The sequence below is a fragment of the Elephantulus edwardii genome, unplaced genomic scaffold, assembly GCF_000299155.1.
Source record: "Elephantulus edwardii isolate Elephantulus edwardi_28Jun2011 unplaced genomic scaffold, EleEdw1.0 scaffold00042, whole genome shotgun sequence".
In the NCBI taxonomy this organism is placed as follows: Eukaryota; Metazoa; Chordata; class Mammalia; order Macroscelidea; family Macroscelididae; genus Elephantulus; species Elephantulus edwardii.
Window position 1 is genome coordinate 5,250,109 of NW_006399792.1, and position 23,927 is coordinate 5,274,035.

A 23,927-nucleotide genomic window follows, 5' to 3' on the forward strand; every position below is an offset into this window, starting at 1 on the left:
TTTGGGGTTCCTACTCAAATTCCTGCTGTCCGTTTCCTATCCAATGGTTTTCTCAGTGTTCCCTGCCTGGTGGCACTTACGCAGTTGCCCTCACATAACAGCTCTTGCTCCAGCAGAGTCCTGGATCCGAGAGGATCCGAAAAGTCAAGGTCAAATTCCCTCTGACCCATTAACCTCTGGCTGGTGTGCAGAGTCTGCAGAAGCTCTCATTCCTCTCTCAACTGCAAACTAATGGGAGTCTCTTTGAGACCTGGGCAGAATTATACTTCAGTTATACATGTTGAGATGAGAATTTTATAAAATGGTCTGGCAATGATTCATTTTTGGAGAAGGCTAGACATTTATGTTACTCTCATGAGCTTTTGAAGCCCTAGCTTATTGTACTAAAATGATTCTTCTGCCTGTGTTCTTTGTTCATTTTGAGGAATCCTCTTAGTTTGCTTTGCTGCAAAGGTTTTCTGTTTCCTTAAGTTAGGGTATAGGAAATCAAAATAACATTTAATATGTTAATGCATTTTTGTTTATTACATGTGACAAATTTTACGTCTGTTTATCAAAATTACTAATTTTATCAAAGATATTCAGGTGTGTATTTTTCAAAGGCAAGTAGAGATGCGGCACTTTTCCCCCCTTCAGGCTTTGACTAGCACAGCCTTTACTCTTTTGCCTTGTTCATTCAGTTTTGATTAACTTCATGCTGTGGAATATATAAATGCACTTTGTTTCTTCCTATCTTCCATACATGCTTATTCATCCTACTCATTCATACTACCTTCTTTTTTATCTTCTCCATAAGACCATACTGTTTATTTAACCAGTATTAGGTTCTACACTCTACTGTAGCTTTTTCCACAGATGAACCTTACAGTAGTAGTACACTCTAGTTCTTTTTCCATTCTGGTGAGACTTGTTTTCCCTTACTTAATAACTGTCACAAGTCCTTTTCACTCCTCATCCCTCGTTGCTTTCCTTTGCAGACTCCATCACACTCTTCTGTCTCTACCTCAACACTTTCTTCTCTACATCAGCTTATATCCCATCTCTCTTTTCTCCTGATGATCTCATTCCTTATATTTCTGTCTCTTTCTCAGTCTTTATCTCTTCCTCTTCGCCAGCGCTGTGCCCTTTTAACTACACATTCTGGCTTTCATATCTCTGTATCTCTCCCAACCACCATCCTACCCCTTGCTTAGTTTCTGTCTTTCTCCTCTGATTATGCCTTTTTTCTTTCTCCCCCTTCTCCGACTGACTACCTTTCTCCTCTTCTCACTTGATCTCTGTGTTCTCTCTGCTAACTTATCTTTTATATGAAAGTTTGAAGGCTCTTCTTTTTTCTCCTCATTGTTTTGAAATTCCACTGAGATTTCAAAATGAGTCTTTTTAATCTGAAAACATCAGTTTTTGCTGCTGATCTCCTATCTTATTATCTTTTACTATGTGGTTTTATTATATTTTCTTAATAACTTAACATAATAATTTTTTAAAGTTATTTCTTTGTTTACATTCCCTCCTGTGTTTTATATATTCAGTTTCTAGAACTCTTCGTTATCAATAAGATATTAGTTCTTTCTTATTTCCTTTTCTTGATATTATCTTCCCCCTATTTTTTCTCTTCTACTGCTGATATTGTTATAATTTCATCCTTTGACTCTTTTACTTAATTTATGATACCACTATATTCACTTTCCATGTATTCTTCCTTATTTTAGTTTCTGAAAATGATCTTTTATTACTTTGATAGTATTAAAGTTTTTCCCCTATGTTTCTTACAATTCTTGCGTTGTCTCTGTTTCCAGTTCCTTTTATTCCCTTTTGTATCGATTTCTTTCTTCATTGTCAGAGGAGTCTTCAGATGTCTTATGATAATTGTCTATAATTTCATATTTAAGGGTGATATTGTTGTTGTTGTTGTTGTTAGGTGTCATTGAGTCTAGTATGACTCATAGTGACCCGGTGAATAAATGATCTGAACCTTGTCCTGTCCTGTGCCATCCTCACACTTCCTAACACACAAGAGCCCATTGGGGTAACTACCATGTCAGTCCACCTGGTTGAGGATCTTCCTGTCCTTTACTGATCCTCCACCCTTTCTAGCATCATGTCCTTCCCCAAGGAATAGCACCTTCTAGCAACATGCCCAAAGTATGTGAGATAATGCAATGTTAATAGGAAATTATATGTGCAGGGAGGAGACTGTCTTGTGCTAAGGTAATTTATTTAATTGGAATCCCTTCATCCCTCTTGTCTTTAGGCCTTTTCCCCTGTTACATTTGTATCTTTGGAGGGAGAATCTCCAATCTCCAGCCTCGAGATATAAGGCTGATTACTAGTGTTTTCTTCAAGCCAAGGATGTTGTCACATGTTTACTGGGTAGATTTGTACTTAATTATTGATTGTAGCATACCAGTGTTCATGCCCTTGATTGGTACAGCATGTCTGTCCCTCTTCTCTAGAAACTACCCGTAGTCTTCTCTCTTGGACATAGGAATCACTCACCTATAGTCTGAGAGCAGTAGTGTGGGGATCTTCTGTTCTGTTTTTATCAGTGTCTACTTTCCTACCATTTAAGTCTATATGAAGAACAGATTATCCAGGAGGCTGGGCTCTATGAGGGGAAATGTGGCATCAGGATTGGAGATAGAATCATCAACAATCTGCATTATGCAGATGACACAACTCTGCTTGCTGAAACTGAGGAGGACCTGAAGTGCTTGCTGGCAAGCTTCAAGGACTGCAGCCTTCTATATGGATTAAAGCTCACATCAACAAAACAAAGATTCTTACCACTGGGCCAATTGTTAGCATCATGATAGAGGGTGAAGAGATTAAGATTGTTAATAGCTTCAGCTTGCTTGGCTCCACAGTCCACACACTTTGTACCAGCAGCCAAGAAACTAAAAGACGAATTGCATTGGGAAAATGTGCTGTCTTCAGAGAGGTCTTCAACGAACTCTTAAAAGTACCAAAGAGCAATGATGTCAGTCTGGAGACTAAGGTGCACCTGATCCAGGCCATAATCTTGGCATCAGAAAGCTGGACAATAACTAGGGATGATAATTGATGAACTTAGGTGTTGGAGAAGAGTATTGATTATACCATAGACTGCTAGGAGAATAAATAGGTTTTGCCTGGAGAGGGTGAAACCAGGCTGCTCTTTGGAGGTAAGGATTCTGAAGCTTTGTCTGACAAACTTTGGATATGTTGCAACGAGGGACCAGTCCTTGGAGAAGGATGTAATGTTTGGAAGGGTGGAGGGACAGCACACGAGAGGAAGACCCTCAATGAGATGGACTGATTCAGTGACTGTGGTAATGGGGGTAGGTGTGTCAGAGACAATAAGACTGGCACAGGACAGAGCAGGGTTTAGTGTAGGATCTCTGTGGGTCTCAGGCCACTCGACATATAACAACAACCCTCCTATTTTGTGCAGTGCCCCCTGGCTGCCAGGTTTGGAACTTTTCTCAAGTTTGCTTTTTGTAGCTCTCTCACTGGTAGCTTAAGTTTTAGTCTCTGAGGTCTGCTAAGTCAGATTTTAGTTACCTCCTTTTTTTTCTTACTAATTTATTAACTTTCCAGTATGGAATGACGACTCCCTCACTGCTCTCTAGTTGTTCCCAACTCCTAGCAACCCTCCAGCTGGTAATCTGAGTCTGGAAATCATAGAGAGGAAATCCAGTGTTCTGCCATGGAGCCACTTGTGGATTCAAACTACTGCCTTTAGGTTATCACTGCAGCTCGCTACAGAGTGTGCCGTCAGGGCTCTCTAACGTGTGCTTGCAGCTAACCATGATTAACTGGAATTTCTGTGGACTTTTCTATGCTTTCTAAAATTGGCCCTCTTTTATTATTGGCCACAGTGGAAACTACAGGTTTAGTTTTAGCAAGCAGTTGAAACTTAAGCTTGCAATTTAGTGGAACTCAAGCTAGCACATAAATGTTGCTCCCCTTCTTTAATATTACTTATTATATAAGGTTGAATTCTGGCTCCTGGGGAAGAAGAGGCCTTGAAGTCAGTAGTTCCTTCCCTTTTCCTAGGTACACATTTATACAGAGAAAATTTGGTATAATATTCAGTATTCTTCACCCCCTCTTTTAAATCAGATCCTTTTTTATAAACCCTTCTTCCCATTTAATAGTATTTCAACCCTGCTGTTCAGGCATGCAAGTATTTATACTTCAAATACTGCGTATTCTGTACTACTCAAACCTCTCAGTCAAATTCCCTAACATACTATATAGCTTCATCAGATAGGTGTTAAGGGAAGAAGCAGCCTGGATTAATACACATTTAATAGGAACATTAAAATACCTTCTTCTTATCCCAAAGATATTTGTACTTTGGGGGAAAGGCTCTTTATTCATTCTTTCAAGTGTAGTTTTTTATAGATTTTTACAGTTGATAACCCTCTATTGTGTCAGCTGCTAGATCTTTCTGGGAAGAACATTTGGATAACAGAGAGTTTTACTTACAAGATCAATGAATATCTTTTTTTTTTTTTTTTTTTAAGAACAGTTGGTGGATTTGACCTTTTGCTTAGCAGTCAAAGCACTCTGCCACCATGCCAACAGAATTCCTTCATTCAAGAGGGCAGCCTTAAAGGGAAGCTCTGCACTGACCTGTAAGGACTGCTATAAGTTGAAGTCAATACAGGGCAGTGGGTTTGGTTTTGTTTTTTAGAATGGTAGAACAGGAAAGCAGTAGGTGAGAGAGTGAATACAAGATAGACAGTAAGTGTATAGAAGAATTTAGAATGTAATAGAAGTGGAGCAAAAAGATTGATACAGGTGAACTTGGCAATAGAAGTGATGTTTTTGTTTAATGATTTGTAGTATTTTACTTTTTATGGAACAGTGGACAAAACCACATAGGCTCCTAAATAGAAGACAGAAGGAAAATTGGAAATGATCAGGAGAGAAGCAAGGTGCTTGAGAGAGGAAGGCATAGAGTCACATTACAGGGTGGACATTGAACAAGAAGGATTAGACCTACCTTGTTCTATAGGAAAAGAGATTTTGTTGATATAATATGGTTTGTAGTTAAGGGAGTGAAAGTTCAATATGATCTTGCTTGGTAATGTGAGTTTCTAGTAGGTCGTCAACTGAAGATGTAGCCTCGTTATAGTCTGAAGTAAGTGGAGTAGGTAAGAAGCATAAGGGTAATGCTTTGAAATGTAGTGTTTAAGATCTCCTGAAGGTTGGGAAGGATGAATTTGTGCCAGATCTTACTTATTCCTGTTAGGGAACTTTGTCATGTGACTCTTAGTGGCTTACATGTAAAAGCAGGGAAGGCACATTGAAACTTTGCAGAGCCAATAAGAAAAAGGACAGGAGTTAAAAAGAGTGTCATAGAGAGATTACTTGACTTAACAAAAAGCCCTGATGGGCCATCTGTTCAATGTTCAGCTGCTCACAGAAAGGTCCTACCCTGATCATGCTCTTTATCACGTCAGATAAAGACCCTACTGTCAAGATAGTGCCATGGAACATAGTTCCTATCACAAGGGACAACTGTAAGTCAGAACCCTTTCAGTAGTGCTAACAAAATCAGTCCAAATGTCCTGTAGGATTGGATTAAATAAATTAGAGCTGAAAGGTAGAAGACGGGAGGCACTTAAACAACATTTAATTTTTGTATATGATACAGGAAGCTAAGTTACCTGCTAAGACTGATGCATCTGCGGTAGAGATGGTAAAGAAGGCACTTTCTGAAGGGTAAATAATGTTTAAAATAGTTCTTTTGAACACAGAGAAAACAGGTCATGATGACAGTTATGAATTTTTATTAGAACTGGTTTTGAGAAATTGATTTTCTAATAATTATTTTTTATATAGGTCATAATATGCTATTGTGACAATAAAATTTTGAGATAATTTATTCTCATGGAATTTATGAACATTTAAAAATAAATGATAAGCTTAACAATCTTCAACTCAACTCATCACTATTGAGTTTGAAGTGACTTATCACTGACTGACCCTCCAGTGGTTTTCTGAGACTATAAATCACATGCGAGGAGATTGCCTGCATTTCTCCTGAGGAGCAGCTGCTGGATTCAAACCACTCATTATGGGCTTGTCAGCACAACTCCTTACCGAGTAGGCTACCAGAGCTCTCTTTCGTTGGAGCATTTGTGCTGCTCAATTATTACAGTAGCATGCTGTTCACTGCATGTGTCTCCTATGCTGTTTTCTTTATTTGGTTAGGTTTCCACTGTCAATCAAGAAGGTGAGTCTTAAGTTTTACAAATACTGAGTTTTAAAAAGCAGGTATTTTACTGATTATTTCCTTTCTGCTTCTATACTGTTTAGTTCTCATTTTGTTTTTGTTCTTTTTGGTGTTATAGGGCTTGTTAAGTTTTAAATTCTGGTCACAAGTTTGTAATTGGCTATTTAAAAAGAACATGCATCAGCAGTGCATTACACATCTGATAGGGTGAGTGAGTCAAATATTAGAAAGATTCGATAAACATTTAACTAATAAGCAGATTGGAAAAGTACCCCTGATGATCTTTTTTTTTAACATTGTTTTTCCCCATTTTTTTAAATTTTCTACTAGTTTATTTGCAAAATTCGAATACCCTGATGATCTTGATCAGTTAATTTGTGACTAATTTTAAAAATGGATCAAATATATTCATCTGATTGTCACTGATAAATAAAAATTGTCTTTGGGCAAGAAATAATTTCCATTAGATTTAGAAATAAACATTTATTGTTTTACCATTTTTGTCTGAACATGTTCTACCAGTAAGAAATTGTTTTGTGGTTTTTTTAAAATTTCTTTTTTATTTTTTTTTAAATTATGTGTGTGTGTGTGTGTACCGTTTAATCAGATTTGACTGGTACAGAAGGAGATTGTTCCTCCTTCTCCAGCAGAGCATCTGGTGGATTTGAACCACTCACCTCTCAGATTGCAGTGCAACTTTTTGTCAGTAGGCCACCAGAGCTAGCTAAGAAATTGTTTTGATAAATGCTCAGTATGGCTCTAGGTTCAATTGGTTCCTACAGTGACTGGTAAAAATGAACTGTACTATTGATTTCTGAGTTATATTATTTGTACTACATGACAAATAAACCATATAATTGTGCTCAGTAGGCATCTAGTTATGGAACAGTTTTTAAAATAAGCTAACTTAATTAAATGTCTTGTTATTCTGATATGTGGATTTTTCCTTTAAGAGAAATGGGTTGGCAAATGTTCTGCTTTCAGCCTTTTTTCTGGGCCAGATTTCATGCTGGGTTCTTCAAGTGCTTCCTGTAGTCTTCATCACAGCTCTGCAAAGAAACTACTGTTACTCTCCTTCACAGTGCCTCTCTGACTGAAATACGATGTTGATGAAGTCCAGGAATAGCTGAATAATGTTTATCCAGTATTCTTAAAAATAATTGACCTTTAGTCTCAAGAACAAAAGATTATTAAAAAGTAATTTGCAAGTTTAACAGGATAGCAAGCAATAAATGTTAGAGAGGATGCAGAGAGACAAAAAGTCTAATACCCTATTGGTGGGATTCTAAAATGGTACAACCACTCTGGAAGGTGGTTTGGCATTTCCTCAGAAAGCTGAACATAGAAATTCCATATGACCCAGTTATTCCACTGCTAGGAATATACCCTGAGGAAATTAGAACTGAGACACAAATAGAGATATGTACGTCAGTGTTCATACAAGCCTTATTCACAATTGCAAGAAGATTGAAACAGCCCAAATGTCCAACCATAATAGAATAGATTGAGAAATTGTGGTACATTCACATGATGGAGTACTATGCAGCACTCAGGAGCAATGATTTTAAAAAATTACTACATGGGAGAGACTGGAGAGCATCATGCTGAGTGAATTAACTCAGTCTCATAAGGACAAATACTGCATAAGACCAGAAGTAAAAAGATAACTAGTAATAAAACATGTATGAAGATCCAAGGAGGGAAGGGTGGGAGCCGAGGGGTGAGGATAGGCAGAGGGAACATTGTAGGGTCGCATAATTTGGTGGGTGGACAGTGTAATGGTGGGCATAGTTCAGTGTTGATTAATTTTATAAAACATGAATGAGAATTATTGATATACAATGTCAGTGAAGGATAGTGTGAGACCCATTGTATAAGAACTTTGTAAGCAAACCAATATAAAAATTTTTTAAAATTAAATTGAGCTCAGAACTGAAAAAATAATTTGCATTATAGTCACTTGGAAGAGAGCTCTGATGGCCTAGTTGGCAAAAAGCTGCACTGCAATCTGAAGGCATGCAGTTTGAGGCCACCAGCTGCTCCACAGGAGATAGATAGACTGTCTCCTCCTGTGCAGTTATCTGCCTCTGCAAACCAGCTGGAGGGTCAGCTGTGGGTTGGTTCCAACTCTAACAACATCAGTCACTTGAAAGTTTATTACAGTTTTAGTCACTTAAAAATGTACTAATTAATACATTGCTATACTTTGCTGTATATTTAAAAATAGAATCATTAACAAGTTATCGTTATAAATCTCTCTTGTTTTTAAACATTTTCACCATTCAGATGAAAAGCAACTTGATTGAATATAGTATTTTTTAATTGTCTTTTGAGAGTGACCTTTTATTTTTTAATTGATTACTTTAGAAGGAGAACACCTACGTTTGGAACCAAATGAGTTTAGAGTTTAAAAAATGAACTGTTTTGTTACAGCTCTTATTACTTACTTCCTAATACCAATATAGTGAGCTCTCCTGAGTTAGTGGTAAGGCATTGCACTGCCAATCCAAAGGTATGTGGTTCAGATCCATCAGATGCTCTGCAAGAGAAAGATGGGCATTCTCCTCCATTGCAATTTACTGCTTCTGAAAACCTGTTCAAGAGTGGATCAATTCTGACTTAATGGTACATAGCTGTTGTTGTTGTTGTTGTTGTTGTTGTTGTTGTTATGTACCTTTGGGTTGCCTGCACCTCATAGTGTCCCCATGTACAAACAGCTCTGAACCTTGCCCTATCCTGAGCTAGTCTTGCAGACTCTGACATTCCTAATTCCATTTTTACAGTTAACAGATACACAACAACAGTGACAAATAACAGTATAATCGATACTAGAAAATGTTACTTAGGCATGTGCACCAAAGTTAAATTCTGTTTCTGAAATAGTGGTTTAACCAATTAATGAAAATACTAGCTGGTAGGGCGCTCTGGTGGCCTAGTGGCAAGAAGCTGCACTGCAATTCCAGAGGTATGCAGTTCAAATCCACCAGATGTTCTGCTGGAGAAGGAAATGCAGTCTCCTCCTGTACCGGTCAGATCTGATTTGATGGTACACACACAAAAAAATAATAAAATTAAATTAAAAATAAAAAAAAAGACTAGATGGTTGCCAACTGCATCCAAAACAGGGATTCTTATATGGCAAACGGATCCCAAAAGGAGAGAGGACAGGACTGAGCTAGTCATTTTCACTTTGTTCTCCTTTAAGTTGATGATCCTTACTAGAAACAAAAATAGTATTGTTGTTGTTACATACTGTCAAGTCACTTGTGACTCATAGTAACCCTGTGTTCAACAGCCCTGAAACCTGCTCTGTCCGGTGCCAACTCTTAACGTCTCACACACATAACCTCATTACCCTAGTCATGGAGTCAATCCATCTCATCAAGGGTCTTACCCTCCTGCACTGTCCCTCCACCCTCTCAAGCATGATGGCCCTCTCCAAGGACTGGTCCCTCCTTGTAAAATGCCCAAAGTATGTCAGATGAAGCTTCAGAATCCTTGCCTTTAAGCAGCAGCCTGGTTTCACTGTCTCCAGGACAAACTTGTTTGTTCTCCTATCAGTCCATGGTATATTCAGTACTCTTCTCCAGCACCAAAGTTCAAAAGCATCAATTTTATATCTATCATCCCTAGTCATTGTCCAGCTCTTATTTCTCTGCTTGTTAGTATCAACTGGTTTTAAAATCTTAACTTACTTACAGTATGAAATAATAACTTGCATCATCATTAATTTTTTAATCTGTTAATTTTAACAAATAAGCCAAAGACTAATAATCATTATTTTGTAACATAATTTTTCCTGTTGAAAATATTTGAGGAGTTTAAGTCTGCTTTAGAAATTTATTAAAATTATTCAGCTATCTTTTCCTTTAACAGTTTTATAGAATAATGCCATTCAACAACAATAATACCATTAATTAGTAAGGGAATACCCTTGAAATTTCCTTAAATTTAGGCAGATATTTAAAATGACACTTCTAAAAGCAAACCAAGCCCTGCTTTCTCTTCTAACGAATGGAGATTATGCAGATTACAGTGATAGTATTCATGTGAAGTTTGACAAAATACATACAGTATTGAATATTTAAAGAACTGCTTGAGGTCAGAGAGAACTTTTAAATTCTGTCTTTAGCACCTAAAGACCTAAATCATTTAACCTTTCTAACCTTCATTTTCCTCTCTGTAGAATAATCAGTGGTATTAACTATTTAGGCTTTTATGAGAATGTGAATGACATGCTACAAGTCTTGGAATACTACAAGGTAACTCAAGTATCAAGCATATGTTAATTATTCTACTAGGAAGCACTCTAGTCTCCTGTCATTGTTGTTGTTATGTACCATCAGTACTGACTCATAGCTGTCCCTCCAGCAGGCTTTCAGAGGCTGTAAATCTCATGGGAGGAGATTGGTTATGTTTCCCTATTGTAGAAGCTGATGGATTTGAACCGCTTCACCTGTCTTTGGGTTGGTAGCACAAGTCTTCACCCACTAGAGCTCTTTTGTTTCCCATTAGTATTTCCTTCTAGTTGTTGGTTTTCACCGATGGTTTATACTTGGCGCTAATTAACAAGTTGGGAATTGGAACCCACCTGGTGGTGCCACAGAAGAAAAGTCTGGCAATCTGTTTCCATAAAGACTCACTCACTCGCTCTTTGCTATGAAGTTGTCATAGTTGACCTATGAGGTCAGAGGCCATGCATTACACAGGAGGAGATTGCCCATCTTTCTCCTGACAAGCTACTGGTGGATTCACTTAACCCTCTGGCCTCATTGAGAGGATCCTTATCTATTAGTTTCCCCTCTAAAGCTCCATAAAGATAACAACTGTGAAAACCATACTTTATCTGAGAAGTGAATGTGCCACATATCTATTATAGAATCAATCCCTATAAGGGGAATGTATCACCAATTCTCTTGCCCAACACTGTGTCAATAGATGAGATGCTGAGAACCAGCATATTTTACCAGTGCTTCTTGATATTCCATGCTTGATCTTGAATGTTACGTACATAATCAAAATGTATATTTTTTTCCCAAAAAGACACTGCTTGTTAAAAGTGCTATCACATTTTCAATTTAATTACTGAAGCCAATAAAAAAAAAAGCCTGTGTTTTTCTTTGTTGCTTTGTACATCTAAAAGTCAAATTCATGACTTAGTTCCTGTGACTCTCCAACTGTATCCTAGACTTTTTTCCCCGCTTATTTGGGATGTTGGAGCCTCACATTCATAGTCTCATTTCAGTTCCTCAAACTCCTTGGTCTTACTCCTTTTTCAAAATCTTTGTAGTTGCTCTTTTCACTTCCTGGAAGACACCTCCGCCATCTCGCTGTTGTATGACATTGGGGTTTTTTCTTTTTAAACACAAAACTTTATCCTTTGGTCTTACCGCCATTTCCTCAGAAGAGCTTTTGCTGACAACCCCTTTCTCACTCATTTCCTCAGAGTTACTCTTCTGACACCCTTTTCCCATTTCATTCCTTGTTTTATTGAAAAGAAGGCAGAACCCAAAACTCTAAGTGACTTCTCTTGTTTTTCTTGGTCTTACAGATTTTCTACGTTTGACTGGGTGCTGCAATCTTAACACATTTATTGCTCATTTTAGTGGAAAATATTGACCTTTTCTTTTTATCTTTCTCTTTGACCTTACAAAGATTCCATATTTTCCAGGGTTTACTTGTACTTTTATCTCTGATATTATTTTCATTTTTAAATTGATTTGTTTAATATTCACATATAATGTAAAGTATATGTGCACACGTGAATCAGTCAATAAAGATGACAGAAGAAGAATTGATGCCTTAGAGCAGTGGTGTTGGAGAATAACACTGAACATCCCATGGACAGCCAAATGAACAAACAGATATGTCTTGAATGGAGTGTTCATATATGTGACATTTTTAGATGTCTCAGTTTTTAATGTCATGTAATTCTACCTCAGGTTTATTGTTTGTTAAAGCACATGGGTCTTATTTAAAGCAGACATAGGTTATCTATCAGCACACAAGATTTATCAAAATCTCTGGGAGAAAATGAAGAATTCTTTTAAAAAGACTGTCAGTTTATTCATTGAAATAATAGAAAATATTTCTTTAATTAATCAGGTGAGCAGAGAGCCGGAGCACAGGCTTGTGCCTGTAGAATTTATATATTGTTTGTTACCTTCAGCTTTACTTGATGGAGCTGTTAGGAAACACTGTGATGATTGAAAATTGAAAAAATTGTGATGATTGAACAACATTAAAACTAATGAATGTTACTGAGCTACACATATAAAAATTGTCAAGAAAGAAAATGGTTATTCCTCATACACACTTATCACAATTTAAAAAGCAAAAATAGTTGGACTTGACCAAAAAAAGAAACATCTAATTGTTAAGGAGGTAAAAAGCAATGAGTGTTAGAAATATACTGTATATTACATCCTTTAGTTAGCATCATTAAATGAAACTGTTGTTGTTGTTGTGTACCATCAAGTTGGAACAGAACCGTAGCTGACCCTCTGGTGGTTTTTCAGAGGTAGTTAATTGCATGGGAGGAGATTGCCCATCCTTCTCTGCTCCATGAAATTAGAGTATGATTAATAAAACTCCTTCCTTAAGTATATGTTGTTGTTCTCCTGAGAACACTGAAAGCCATGGCCATTAACCAGTTATCGCCTTTAACACATTTAAACAAGATTGGTGGCCAAAATGTGGTACATGTAGAGAGAGATCTTTTTGCTCTGAGATTTTTATTTAGCTTTTCCTCTAGTCCATTACACTATGCTTGTTTTTTGTTTTGTTTTCTGTTTATTCTTACTCAATTTTTGTCCCCATATTGTAATCTGGTTCCCCTTCTGAACGCTCTAGGGATTTGGTTGTGGTGGCAGGAAGCTTGTAAATAAACAGACATCTTCAGGGAGTGTTGTTATAGAAAGTAGCTTGCTAGAAAATGACAAAGATAAATACAGTATCATCTCTACCTTTGTAGTGCCATTGGACCAGATTCAGTGTATAATATAGATCCCAAAGTACTGTGACTTAAGTATTATAATATAGAGATACTATAAGAGATTTAAGGCACCAGCAGTCAGGAAGATAAGGAGATGTATGGCTTTGGGCAAGCCTGCTGTCAGGGACCTCTCCAAAATAATTAAGAGCAGTGATGTCAGCTTGAAGACTTAGGAGATGTGCCTGATTGCCACACCATGGTCTTTTCAGTATCCTGCTGCGTATCTGAGAGCTGGACAATGAATAAAGATGAGAAAAGAATAATTGATGCCTTTGTGTTGTGCTGGAGAAGAGTACTAAGTATTCCATGGACTGCCAAAAAAAACCAACCGACATATCTCAGAAAAAGTGGAAGAAGAAAGGGTAAAAGAGTGAATAGATAATGAACACTGCATTAGAACAGATGAGGGGAAGAACTGTCTGAAAGGAATGTATGATTAGGCATTATTTGTGTGTGACAACATTCTGGAGCAAGGGGTGTATTGCAGAGTAAACTGTGTGGCAGGATGGAATGGGAGAGAAGAACGGTCAATGAATAAAACAACAATAAATGAATGAAAACCCAACCTCTCTATAACATTCCTTAAAATCACAGTAATAATAATAATAATTAATAAATGCAGCCAGAGTGCTCCTTGTAGGCAATGATAAAGCTCTGCCTTCTCACACTTTGGACATGTTGCTAGAAGAGGCTTTTCTTTGGAAAGGTGTATCATACTTGAAAGATGGAGGGCCAGCAAAAGAGAGGAAGACTCTCAAAGAGATGGATTGACACAGTGACTGCAGCAGTGGGCTCAAGTGTGTCAGAGATGTTGAGGATGGCACAGGGTAAGACAGGGTTCAGGTCTGTTGTTAATAGGGTCACTGTGAGTCATACTAGACACGACAGCACCTAACAACAACGGTGTAACCTAATGGGTAAGGGGTTGTGCTGCAAGCCAAAGGCAGACAGTTTGAATCCACCAGCTATGAATTATTTACACATAGTAATGAATGAGCGAGGGAGTGACAAGAACTTCGGAAAACAGAGAATTCCTTTCAACTATAAAGAAGGATTTTGAAAAATTCATTTATGGTGTATTGTGGTATATGGCTAGCTTTAAACATTTCTTTCCTCCAGATTTGCTTTTCCTCTTTGGTTTACTGAGCCTAATCTAGTTTTTTTTTTTATGAGCCATTTTTTTTAAATACAGCCTTTTAAAATTTATTTAGTAACTTCTTTTTATGTTTTCCCTCTAAAGAATGTTTATTTTTATCATGGTAAATGAGTACATGGCTCAAAATTTAAAATTAGTATGGTGTTAAATTCCACTGTTGATTCCAACTTCTCAGTGTTAAATGTGCAAAATTCTGGCCTCCTCCAGGCACTTTCCACATATATCCAAATAGCCTATTTGGGTTTTGTTTGCATTTTTGAAGGTTGCTTCTTAAAAATTCTGGGACTTAAGTATTTGTTATAAAACATTTGCAATTTTAACAGTCTTCACGTATACAGTTCACAGTGTATATTCATCCTTTTGCTCACCGATCAGCCTTTTTAATTTTCAAATGATACTTTTCACACTTAACTGAAGAAACTGTGTTTTTAAATTAGTAAGATCTATCAACAATATGCATTATGCAAATGACACAACCCTGAGGAGGACCTGAAGTGCTTGCTGCAGAAGGTCAAGGACTGCAGGCTCCAATATGGATTGAGGCTCAATGTCAAGAAGACAAAGATTCTCACCACTGGACCAATTGGCAGCATCAGGATGGATGGTGAAGAGATTGAGATTTTTTAGCTCCACAGTCAACACTCTTGGCACCAGTAGCCAGGAAATAAAAAGGCGTATTGCGATGGGAAAGTCTGCTGTTAGGGACCTCTCCAAAGTACTGAAGAGAAATGGTGTTTCTCTGGAGATTAAGGTGCATCTGATACAGGCCATGGTCTTTGCTATCACTTCTTGTGCATCAGAGAGTTGGACAATGACCGAGAAGGACAGAAGGAGAATTGGTGCCTTTGAGCTGTGGTGCTGGAGAAGAGTATTGAGAGTACCGTGGACTGCTAGGAAAACAAACAGATTCATCCTGGAAAGGGTTAAACTGGGTGGCTCCTTGGAAGCAAGGATTCTGAGGCTCTGTCCAACATACTTTGGACATTTTCTCAGAAGAGACCGGTCCTTGGAGAAGGACATCATGCTTGGGATAATGGAGGGACAGCGCAGGAGGGGAAGGCCCTCTATGAGGTGGATTGATTCAGTGACTGGGATAATCGGGACGGGAGTGCCAGAGACAGTGCGATTGGCACAGGACAGAGCAGAGTTTAGGGCTGTTGTACATAGGGTTGATTCGCAAGCGACTCGATGGCACATAACAACAACAAGAATAATTATTTTATATTCAGCCTAGATGTTGTCTCTCATATTTGGGCCATGTTTTTAGGAAGGGCTAGTTCTTGAGAAGGACTTTATACTTGGAAAAAATAGAGGCTTTTTTACAAAGGGGAAGCTCCTCAACAAGATTGTCATAGTGAGTACAACAGTAGTTCCAGCCCAGGAGCAGTTGTCAGGATGGGACAAGATTGCAAAATAGGGCATCGTTCTGATCCATTGTACGTAGTGTAACTGCATCATAGCTGACACCAAGGCACCTAACAACAACAAAGTCAACCTTTAAAAAAAACTTAAGATTAATTTCAATGAAAATTTGCAAAGAGTTTGGATTTCCATTCATTCACTGTTGCATTTTTCTCCCCTCCAACCCTCTCCCCTAGTATACTACCCTCTTGGAAAAGTGAAAGAAAAATTCTTTCATTGTTTTACAGTCTTTCCCCCACCAGGTCCAGTCCACTATGCAGCCTTCATTCTGGACTCCTGTCATGACAAAAAATACCTAATAACATATCCCTCTTAAACAGTTTTCTCCCTCATGTGTTTCAATGCAGTATACATTCTTGAACCCGTCTTTCTCAGTCTCCCCCAACCCCGAGGTCATTCCTGTTTTACAGCAGTGGCACTATGCAGTATTTGTCCTTTGGTGACTGAGATGCTTCACTCAGCATAATGTCCTCCAGCGTCACCATTTTGAATAATATTGCATGCGTTCCTTGTTTTTCAATGCAGCATAGTATACCACAGCTTCTCTATTTGTTTGTTGATGGGCACTTAGGTTGTTTCCAACTCCTTGCTATTGTGAAGAAAGCCATAATAAACATGGGTGTGCATCAAAGTCAACTTTTTTTTTTTTTAAATTTTTTTTCAAAGTCAACTTTTAAGAAGAACTCAACCAGGTGGGTTGACACAGTGACTATAGGAACTGGCTAAGTGTGAGAGAGCACAGCATAGGGATAGGGTTAAGATCTGTTGTTCATAAGGTCGCTCTGAGTCATTCTCAACTCAAGAGGTACTTAGCAACAACCACTGTCACCACAACTTATGTATACTCTTACAGAGCTCTCACATGTTCTCTGTGAACTCTTAATTTAGGTTCCCTCAGAGAAATAGTTATCCTAAAATTTGTTTGTTAGATCTAGTAACCTTCACTTTTTTAAAGATACCTTTAATTTAGTAATTTGTTTAGCAAAGAATTTAACATATAAAAGGAAATGTGGCTGAACATGTGATTTTTTTTGTTGTTGTTGTTGTATTTTATGCCTGTCATTCAGATACAGTGTACTTTTTTGGTCTTGATTCTCAAATCACGCCTTACTTTGAAATTCATGGAATTTTTTCGACATTAACAAAGCTTCATTAAAATTGCTTTTTCAATTACAGGTTTTTGGAAATGCTCCACCAAATACGATGACAGAGAAATTTTCTGATCTTCTGCAGTTCACAACACAAGTCTCACGACTGATGGTGACAGAAATTCGAAGGAGAGCATCAAATAAATCTACAGGTATTTTTATGGAAGCCAGCAAAATTAAATTGATTTTGATCAACAATGTGTCGATGCACTATTAAAATAGAAAATAAATACAGTTACCAGTTGCTGTTTCCATTTTTATGGACATACACTTGTATTGACTAAAATGTTTGCATGAATCCTCCTTTTGGACCACCACTAGCCCACCGCATAACTGCTATAACCAGTGTACCAGTTGCTGTTAATTCTGACTCATGGTGACCTTACGTGTATCAAAGTAGGACTGTTTTGCATAGGGTATTCATTAGCGGAGTTTTGGAAGTAAATCACTAAATCCATTTTTCCCCTCTCTTGAGAAACTTCAGGGTGTATTCATACCACAACCTTTTCTTTGGCAGTAGCTGACAAGGCTGTTTGCAGCACATAAGAACTACATCTAATGCTTTATTAAATAAATTCTTTCTGAATAAAACCCAAATTTTTTAGCATGACTTTCTAGCCAAATCCGTTTCATGTATGAGAGAGAGAGTGCAAACGTGCTGGTTTTGGTTTTTTCTTCTTTCTATATTTCAGATAAACTTATTGTCATAAAACTTGTCTCTGTCTCATTTCTGTTCTTTACTGTGATTTTTCACATTGGGAAGAGAATTTCTCCTTTCTCAATGTATAAGTCCTCATAAGTATGAATTTGAATCGCATTTTCTTGATGGATTTTTTATTCTCTTAATTTTCTGAATCATAGAGGATAGCCCTATATAAATGATATATCACTTGTATGTTGTACTCAACTGCACAAGTTATGTTTTTGTTTCCCTTCCTATTAGACCGACCATAAGCTATTTGGCCTCTTTACATGATCTACAGTACTTACCATAGTGCTTACTCAAACACAAACGTATTGCAGTGGAAAAAGATTGCCTTTATCCTGAGCTGCCATTTGGTGGATTTGTACTGCCGGAGATAACGCAGCCTTTGGGATAGCAGTTTATGTCACTATGAACAATGCCACTGGAGTATGATTTTATAAATGCTCCATGGATATTCTTATTTATTCGTAGGTAATTTGAAACTTCATGAAGTAACATCCCTTTTAGTTAAGATTAAAATAAACTTGCCTTTAAATTACCCTCTCTCTTCCAAATTAATTAGCATTTACATTTGCCTGATCTCACCTTTTGTTTTTGCTTCAGTTTTGTAAACAGCCATCTGACTGATAGGTCTCTTACTGAACCAGGAGATTATACCTGATGATTTAAGACTTGATTCTGATTTTACCTTAGGAAATCATTTATCTTTTAAAATCTGTCTGTTTATTTCTTTAATGTTCAGAGTAATGTTTTAAGTATGTAATTTTGCCTTTTGTTAAGTTTAGAGGGTTGAAGTGTTTCTTTAAATTAATTATCCATTTGCTTAGTTTTAAGAATCAAATAGTTACAAAAGTTTCACAACAGCATTTCCCTGCTGCTAATGCAGGCTAGCAGCCTGGCTCTCATTCCTTAAAGGCAATCATTGAAAGTTCTTACAGTATTTAACTTTGTGTTTCTAAATAGCATGTTTGCCATAATATTTTAATTCCTTAAATTTTTCCAGGTTTAGATAATGCCTTTTCATTTCCCATAGTTAGTAATGGGACTTACACTGTTAAACACATCACCATCACACTATATGTGCTCACACCTGCACCTTCAAGTATGTTCTGTTACAATTTTGAGGAGACCAGTATTTAGTGTATTGTTACTATAAAAACATCATTCTAAGGTGATCTGGAAAGTATACCATTACTACGTTTCCTTTCTTGAAAAATTCTAAACCCTTCAATTTCCTTATTTTTATTTTTTTTTTACTACCATTCTACACTTATATCACATTTATATCTTTTCCCTCATTTTTCTGAATGTCTCTTCAATATCATTGAGTATGTCAGATATTTTTATCAGTTCATCTTCCTGGAAGAATCTCTTCCAGAAGCTCTGAACTACTTTAATCTGGGGTACTTCCAGAGCATTTATCATATCTCCTGCATTTACTAGTTGCCTATTCTCCAAAGATTATTAGCAGACTAGTTACTGAAAGAAGGAAGTCAACAATGTCCCAAATGTTTGATTTTCTCTACCATTCCATGATTTCCCACCTTACCTGTCCATGATTTCTACATCAACTTTTCCTCCTTTGTTCATTTCTCCCTCTTAAGTTCTGTGGTTCACTGTAAGGTCTCACAAAAATTCAAACATGGGAGAGAAATGACTCAACATGAGTGTGGCTGTTGCAGGCCAGTGTTATAAAGAATGATGAGCTAGAAGCCAGGATCCTGTAGATTGTCATTTGTGATACTGCTAAACAATGTGTCCCAGGGGAGCGAGCATTCCAAAAGAGTGTGAGCATTGAGCTTCCATGGGCTTATACAGGTCACTGGCAGGGTAGAAAGTACTCACTTGGCATTTCTCAAGCTGTGAAAGAACTGAAAAACAAATTCAGGCCTCGAGTTGGAATACTTAGAGATCCTGTGGGCAAAATCTTGAGTGATCTAGGAAGCATCAAAAGAAGATGAAGGTCTTTCCAAGCTCTGCATAGTCACACCTGCCTTAACATGTGTAACTTTCATATTGGAGAGAGAGAAAAATGATCTGCTCCAGCCCTCGGAGTGGTCTTGTCATGGTTCCTCTTTCCTGGAGGGGTGCTACAGATCTTGAATTTAAAAGGGGGCACAGAAAGAAGATGGAGGGAATACACAGATTCACTGTACCAAAAAGAATTGTCTTAACACCCAAGTATTTCAGGAAATATCGTATGATCAAGAGCCAATGGTAACAAAAGAAGTTCAAGCCTTACTGAAGGTATTGGTAAAAAATAAGGCCCAGAAATCAATGGAATATAAAGTGATATGTTTCACCTAACATATACAGCCCTGGATATGCTCCCAAGACTATGTCAGGTAATTTGGAAGATGACTTTCTGGCCAGCTGACTGGAGGAGACCCATATTTGTCCCATTTCCAATAAAAGTGATCCAACAGAATGTGGAAACTATTGAACAATATCTTTAATGCCACATGTAAGCAAAATACTACTGAAGATCATTCCAAAACAGCTAGAACAGTATATAAGACAGAAAACTGCTTAAAAGTTCAGGTTGGATTTAGAAGAGTCCATGGTACCAGGGATATTATTGCTGATGTCAGATGGATCTTGGTTGAAAGTAAAGAGTACCAGGAGAATGTCTGTTTATGCTTTATTTTCTATGCAAAGGTTTGTTGTGTTTTTTTGGTTTTTTTTTTACTGTGTGGATCATAACAAATTATGGCTAACATAGAGAATGGAAATCTGAGAAATGGAAATCTATGCTTGTGTAAAACCTATACCTAGACCAAGAGACTGTTGTATGAATGGAGCAAGGGAACACTGCGTGGTTAAAATTAAGAAAGGTGTGTGTCAGGGTTTTCTGTTCTCCATACCTATTTAATGCTGAAAAAATTATTAGAGAAGATAGACTCTATAAAGAAGACTGTGGCATTGGAATTGGAAGAAGATACATTAGTATGCTTCGATATGCAAAGGATACAACCTTGCTTGCTGAAAATAAGGAGAACTTGCAGTGCTTGCTGCAGAAGATCAAAGACTGCAGCCTTCAACATGGATAGCATCTCAACATCAAGAAAACAAAAATTGTCCCCACTGGACCAATAGGGTAACATCATGATATATGGAGGAAAGATTGAAACTGTCAACAAATTCATCTTGTTGAGATCCATAATCAGTACACCTGTTACCAACAGTAAGAGATTAGGAGATGCACTTGGAAAGTCTGCAGTCAAAGAACAATGATGTCACTTTGAGGTCTAAGTTGTGCCTGATTCAGGCCATGGTTTTTTTCGGGCACTCACTGTCCAGTTGAGAGCCAGACAGTGAATAAGAATGACAAGAAAAATTGATGCCTTTGAGCTGTATTACTGGAGAAGAGTATGAACATCCCATGGAGTACCAAAGAACAAACAGATAGGTCTTGGAGCAGGTGCAGCTAGAGTGCTCCTTGGAGACAAAGGTGATAAAGCGTAGTCTTGCATACTTTGGGCATGGTGCTAGGATAGACTTTCCTTAGAGAGGAACATTATGCTTTGAAAGGTGGAGGGACAATGAAGGAGAGGAAGACCTTCAACCAGGAGGATTTTTGCAGTGAGTGTAGCAACAGGCTAGAGTGTGTCTGAGGTGGTGAGGATAGTACAAGATAGGACGGGTTCAGATTGTTCATAGGATTGCTGTATGTTTTACTTGATTTGAGGACACAACAGTAACAGTAGGTTGAGGCTTATATCCCACCCTAATCCTATCTTCTTTGGGTTCACAGCACAATTCCTTATGCACTAGGCCACCAGAGTTACCAAATCCTATCTCCTTAAATACTTCATCACAAAATTAAAAGTAAGCAAGGGCTAGGAAAGCCATTTTGGACAATAAACCTTCAAAACACTTCAATAAACCTTTGATATCATCTCAGGGATTCGCTTACTTTGGTTATATCCTGTTTCCAGAATTCCATTTCATCATCCCTTAAAATAGCTTTCTTGTTTTGGTGAAGTATTTTCTCCAGAGGCTTCCTTGGATTTGTTACAGTGGAGGGTTTTTTTGTTTGTTTGTTTTGAGATAACCTCCAGATGAAACTTTTCACTATTGTATGAAGTGAATACCTTCCCCCCCCACCCCCCATTAAAAAAGGTAGTACCTTCAGGCTGAGTACATGTGAGATAACTAAGTTTGAGACAGATTTTGTTGATGTCAGATAACATGGTTTTGTTGAGAAGGGAGAAGCTTCAAGAACCAAGGGTCATCAAGAAGAAGAGCCACAGACCTACCACTGCACCTTCTTTACAGTGACAAGTGCATGCCAGGGAGGTTTGCTGAATAGGCAGGTAGGGTTTGCATTTAGATGGAGAAATTTCCCAAATTATCCTCCCAGTTACTCTCCATTTTTAAAAGGCAAGTGTGATAAGTAGCTATTAGGAAAGACACATACAAATTCTTGTGATCAACACTTTGAGTGTATGCTGTGAGTTTTTACTGGATATTTATAAAACCTGTTTACATGGAGAGATTGGATTTGTCAAAATGATGTGACCCCTCTGGAAAGCGGTTGGGTGCTTCTGTAGAAAGTTAGTAATAATTTAAACCAGCAATCCTACAGAGATAGGTAGGTAGGTAGGCAGATAGATAGATGATAGATAGATAGATAGATAGATAGATAGATAGATAGATAGATGATAGATAGATAGACAGTGCACGCTCTCTCTCTCTCTCTCTCTATATATATCTTATATATCTACACTCTCTAAATATATATACTCTCTATATATATACTCTCTCTCTCTCTCTCTCTCTCTATATATATATATATATATATATATACATACACACACACACACAGAGCAGAGAAATGAGATCTGTGACATAAAGTTACATACTTGCAGCCATCCTGATTTGCAGCATTTTTACAGTAGCAACAAGTTGCAACAGCACAGGTGTCCATCAGTGAACAAATGTGAGGTTCATTCATACAAAGGAGTACTGTGCATTAACTAGAAAATGATCAGGGCTTTTGATTCAGACAAATGGCTTAAACAACTGTGGCTCATTCACCTAAAGGTATACTATACATTACTTTAAAAAATGATCAAAATTATGCATCATGGCTAAGTCTAGAACAAAATATGCTGAACAAAATAAGTCAGAAAGATCAATTATGTTTACAAGACCAGTAATACAGAAAAGGTGACAAAAGCTTTGCGCAGAGACTGGATCAATCTTAGAGGGTTAATATGGATAAGAAGGGAGGGAGAGTAGAACAAAAATTAATAAGTAGCTAAATTGGGTGAAGAGAAAGGCAGTATACAGGACAAACTTGTTTTTTTAAATATCATGAAGGTGTTTGAGACTGAACTTCCAGTCCCAGGAAACTCTGGGGCCAGTGGACAGTTAGAGACCTTTCTAGGTACAGCCTCTCTTCCAGCAGATGGCCAACCAAAATTATTTAGATCAGCCTTGGTCTGGGCAGTCTAGAGTTGGTATTTTTGCAGCTGGTTTCACGGAGTTTAAAATTCATGGTTGAAAATAATTTTTTTTAATCATTCTTATACATCAGTATTTAAAAATATTTTCTGCATCGTAGTATAGGTTCCAGTGTTGCCTTAAGAAATAGAAAGGTACTCTGACTCTTATTTTTCTTCTGTGATTTTTTCTTTTCAAGAGGCTTTTTGAATCCTATGTTTGTATTTATTGTTCTAAAATTTCACAGAAATATGCTTTGGTTTAGGCTCATCTGTAAACATTTTGGAGGGCACTTGTAGGACTTTTCTGTCTGGAAATCATTATCTTTCAATTTTGGGGACGTTTTAATTTTTCTTTAAATTATGCCCTTTCTTCTCCCTCCAGTAAGATTAGTCGGCCCTCTAATTTTATTTTGCTTTTGCGTCCAGAGCTACCTCATCCCACCAGTTTCGGGCCTCTTTGAAAGTTCTTTGGTGCATTTGGGTTGCTTTTCTACTTTTACTTTTCCTTCACTTGCTTACAGTTGCTCTTCAGGATTTCTCAAATAAGTTATGACTAACCTCTTTTCTTTTTTAATAACTAAAGTCATCTTTCCTAGTCTCTTTGTCATTCTCAGTTTGGACCTTTTAAGATGTTCTTTTATCTGCCGTTTTAAGGAGAGGGTATAAAGGTGATCTATTCTCATCCTTAATTGAAATATGCGGTCTTTGAAGTATCACCCTTTAAAATTATTTTAGGAGAGAGAAATCCTTTAGAAGGAATACATTTTATGGGTATGAATCTTAAATAAGATAATTTTTGGTTATATTGGTAACCCCTAAAAGAAG

The 23,927-nt window shown here is 37.4% G+C and overlaps 1 protein-coding gene across 1 annotated transcript in view; it reads left to right on the forward strand.

The window, feature by feature from the left end:
• WDFY3 (WD repeat and FYVE domain containing 3) overlaps window positions 1-23,927 on the forward strand; it is a 245,607-nt gene that overhangs the window by 6,286 nt on the left and 215,394 nt on the right. Inside the window, exon 2 of the mRNA XM_006885255.1 lies at window positions 16,975-17,098. Within this exon, the coding sequence (XP_006885317.1) occupies window positions 16,975-17,098 (124 nt within the window). The remainder of the gene's footprint in view (window positions 1-16,974; window positions 17,099-23,927) is intronic.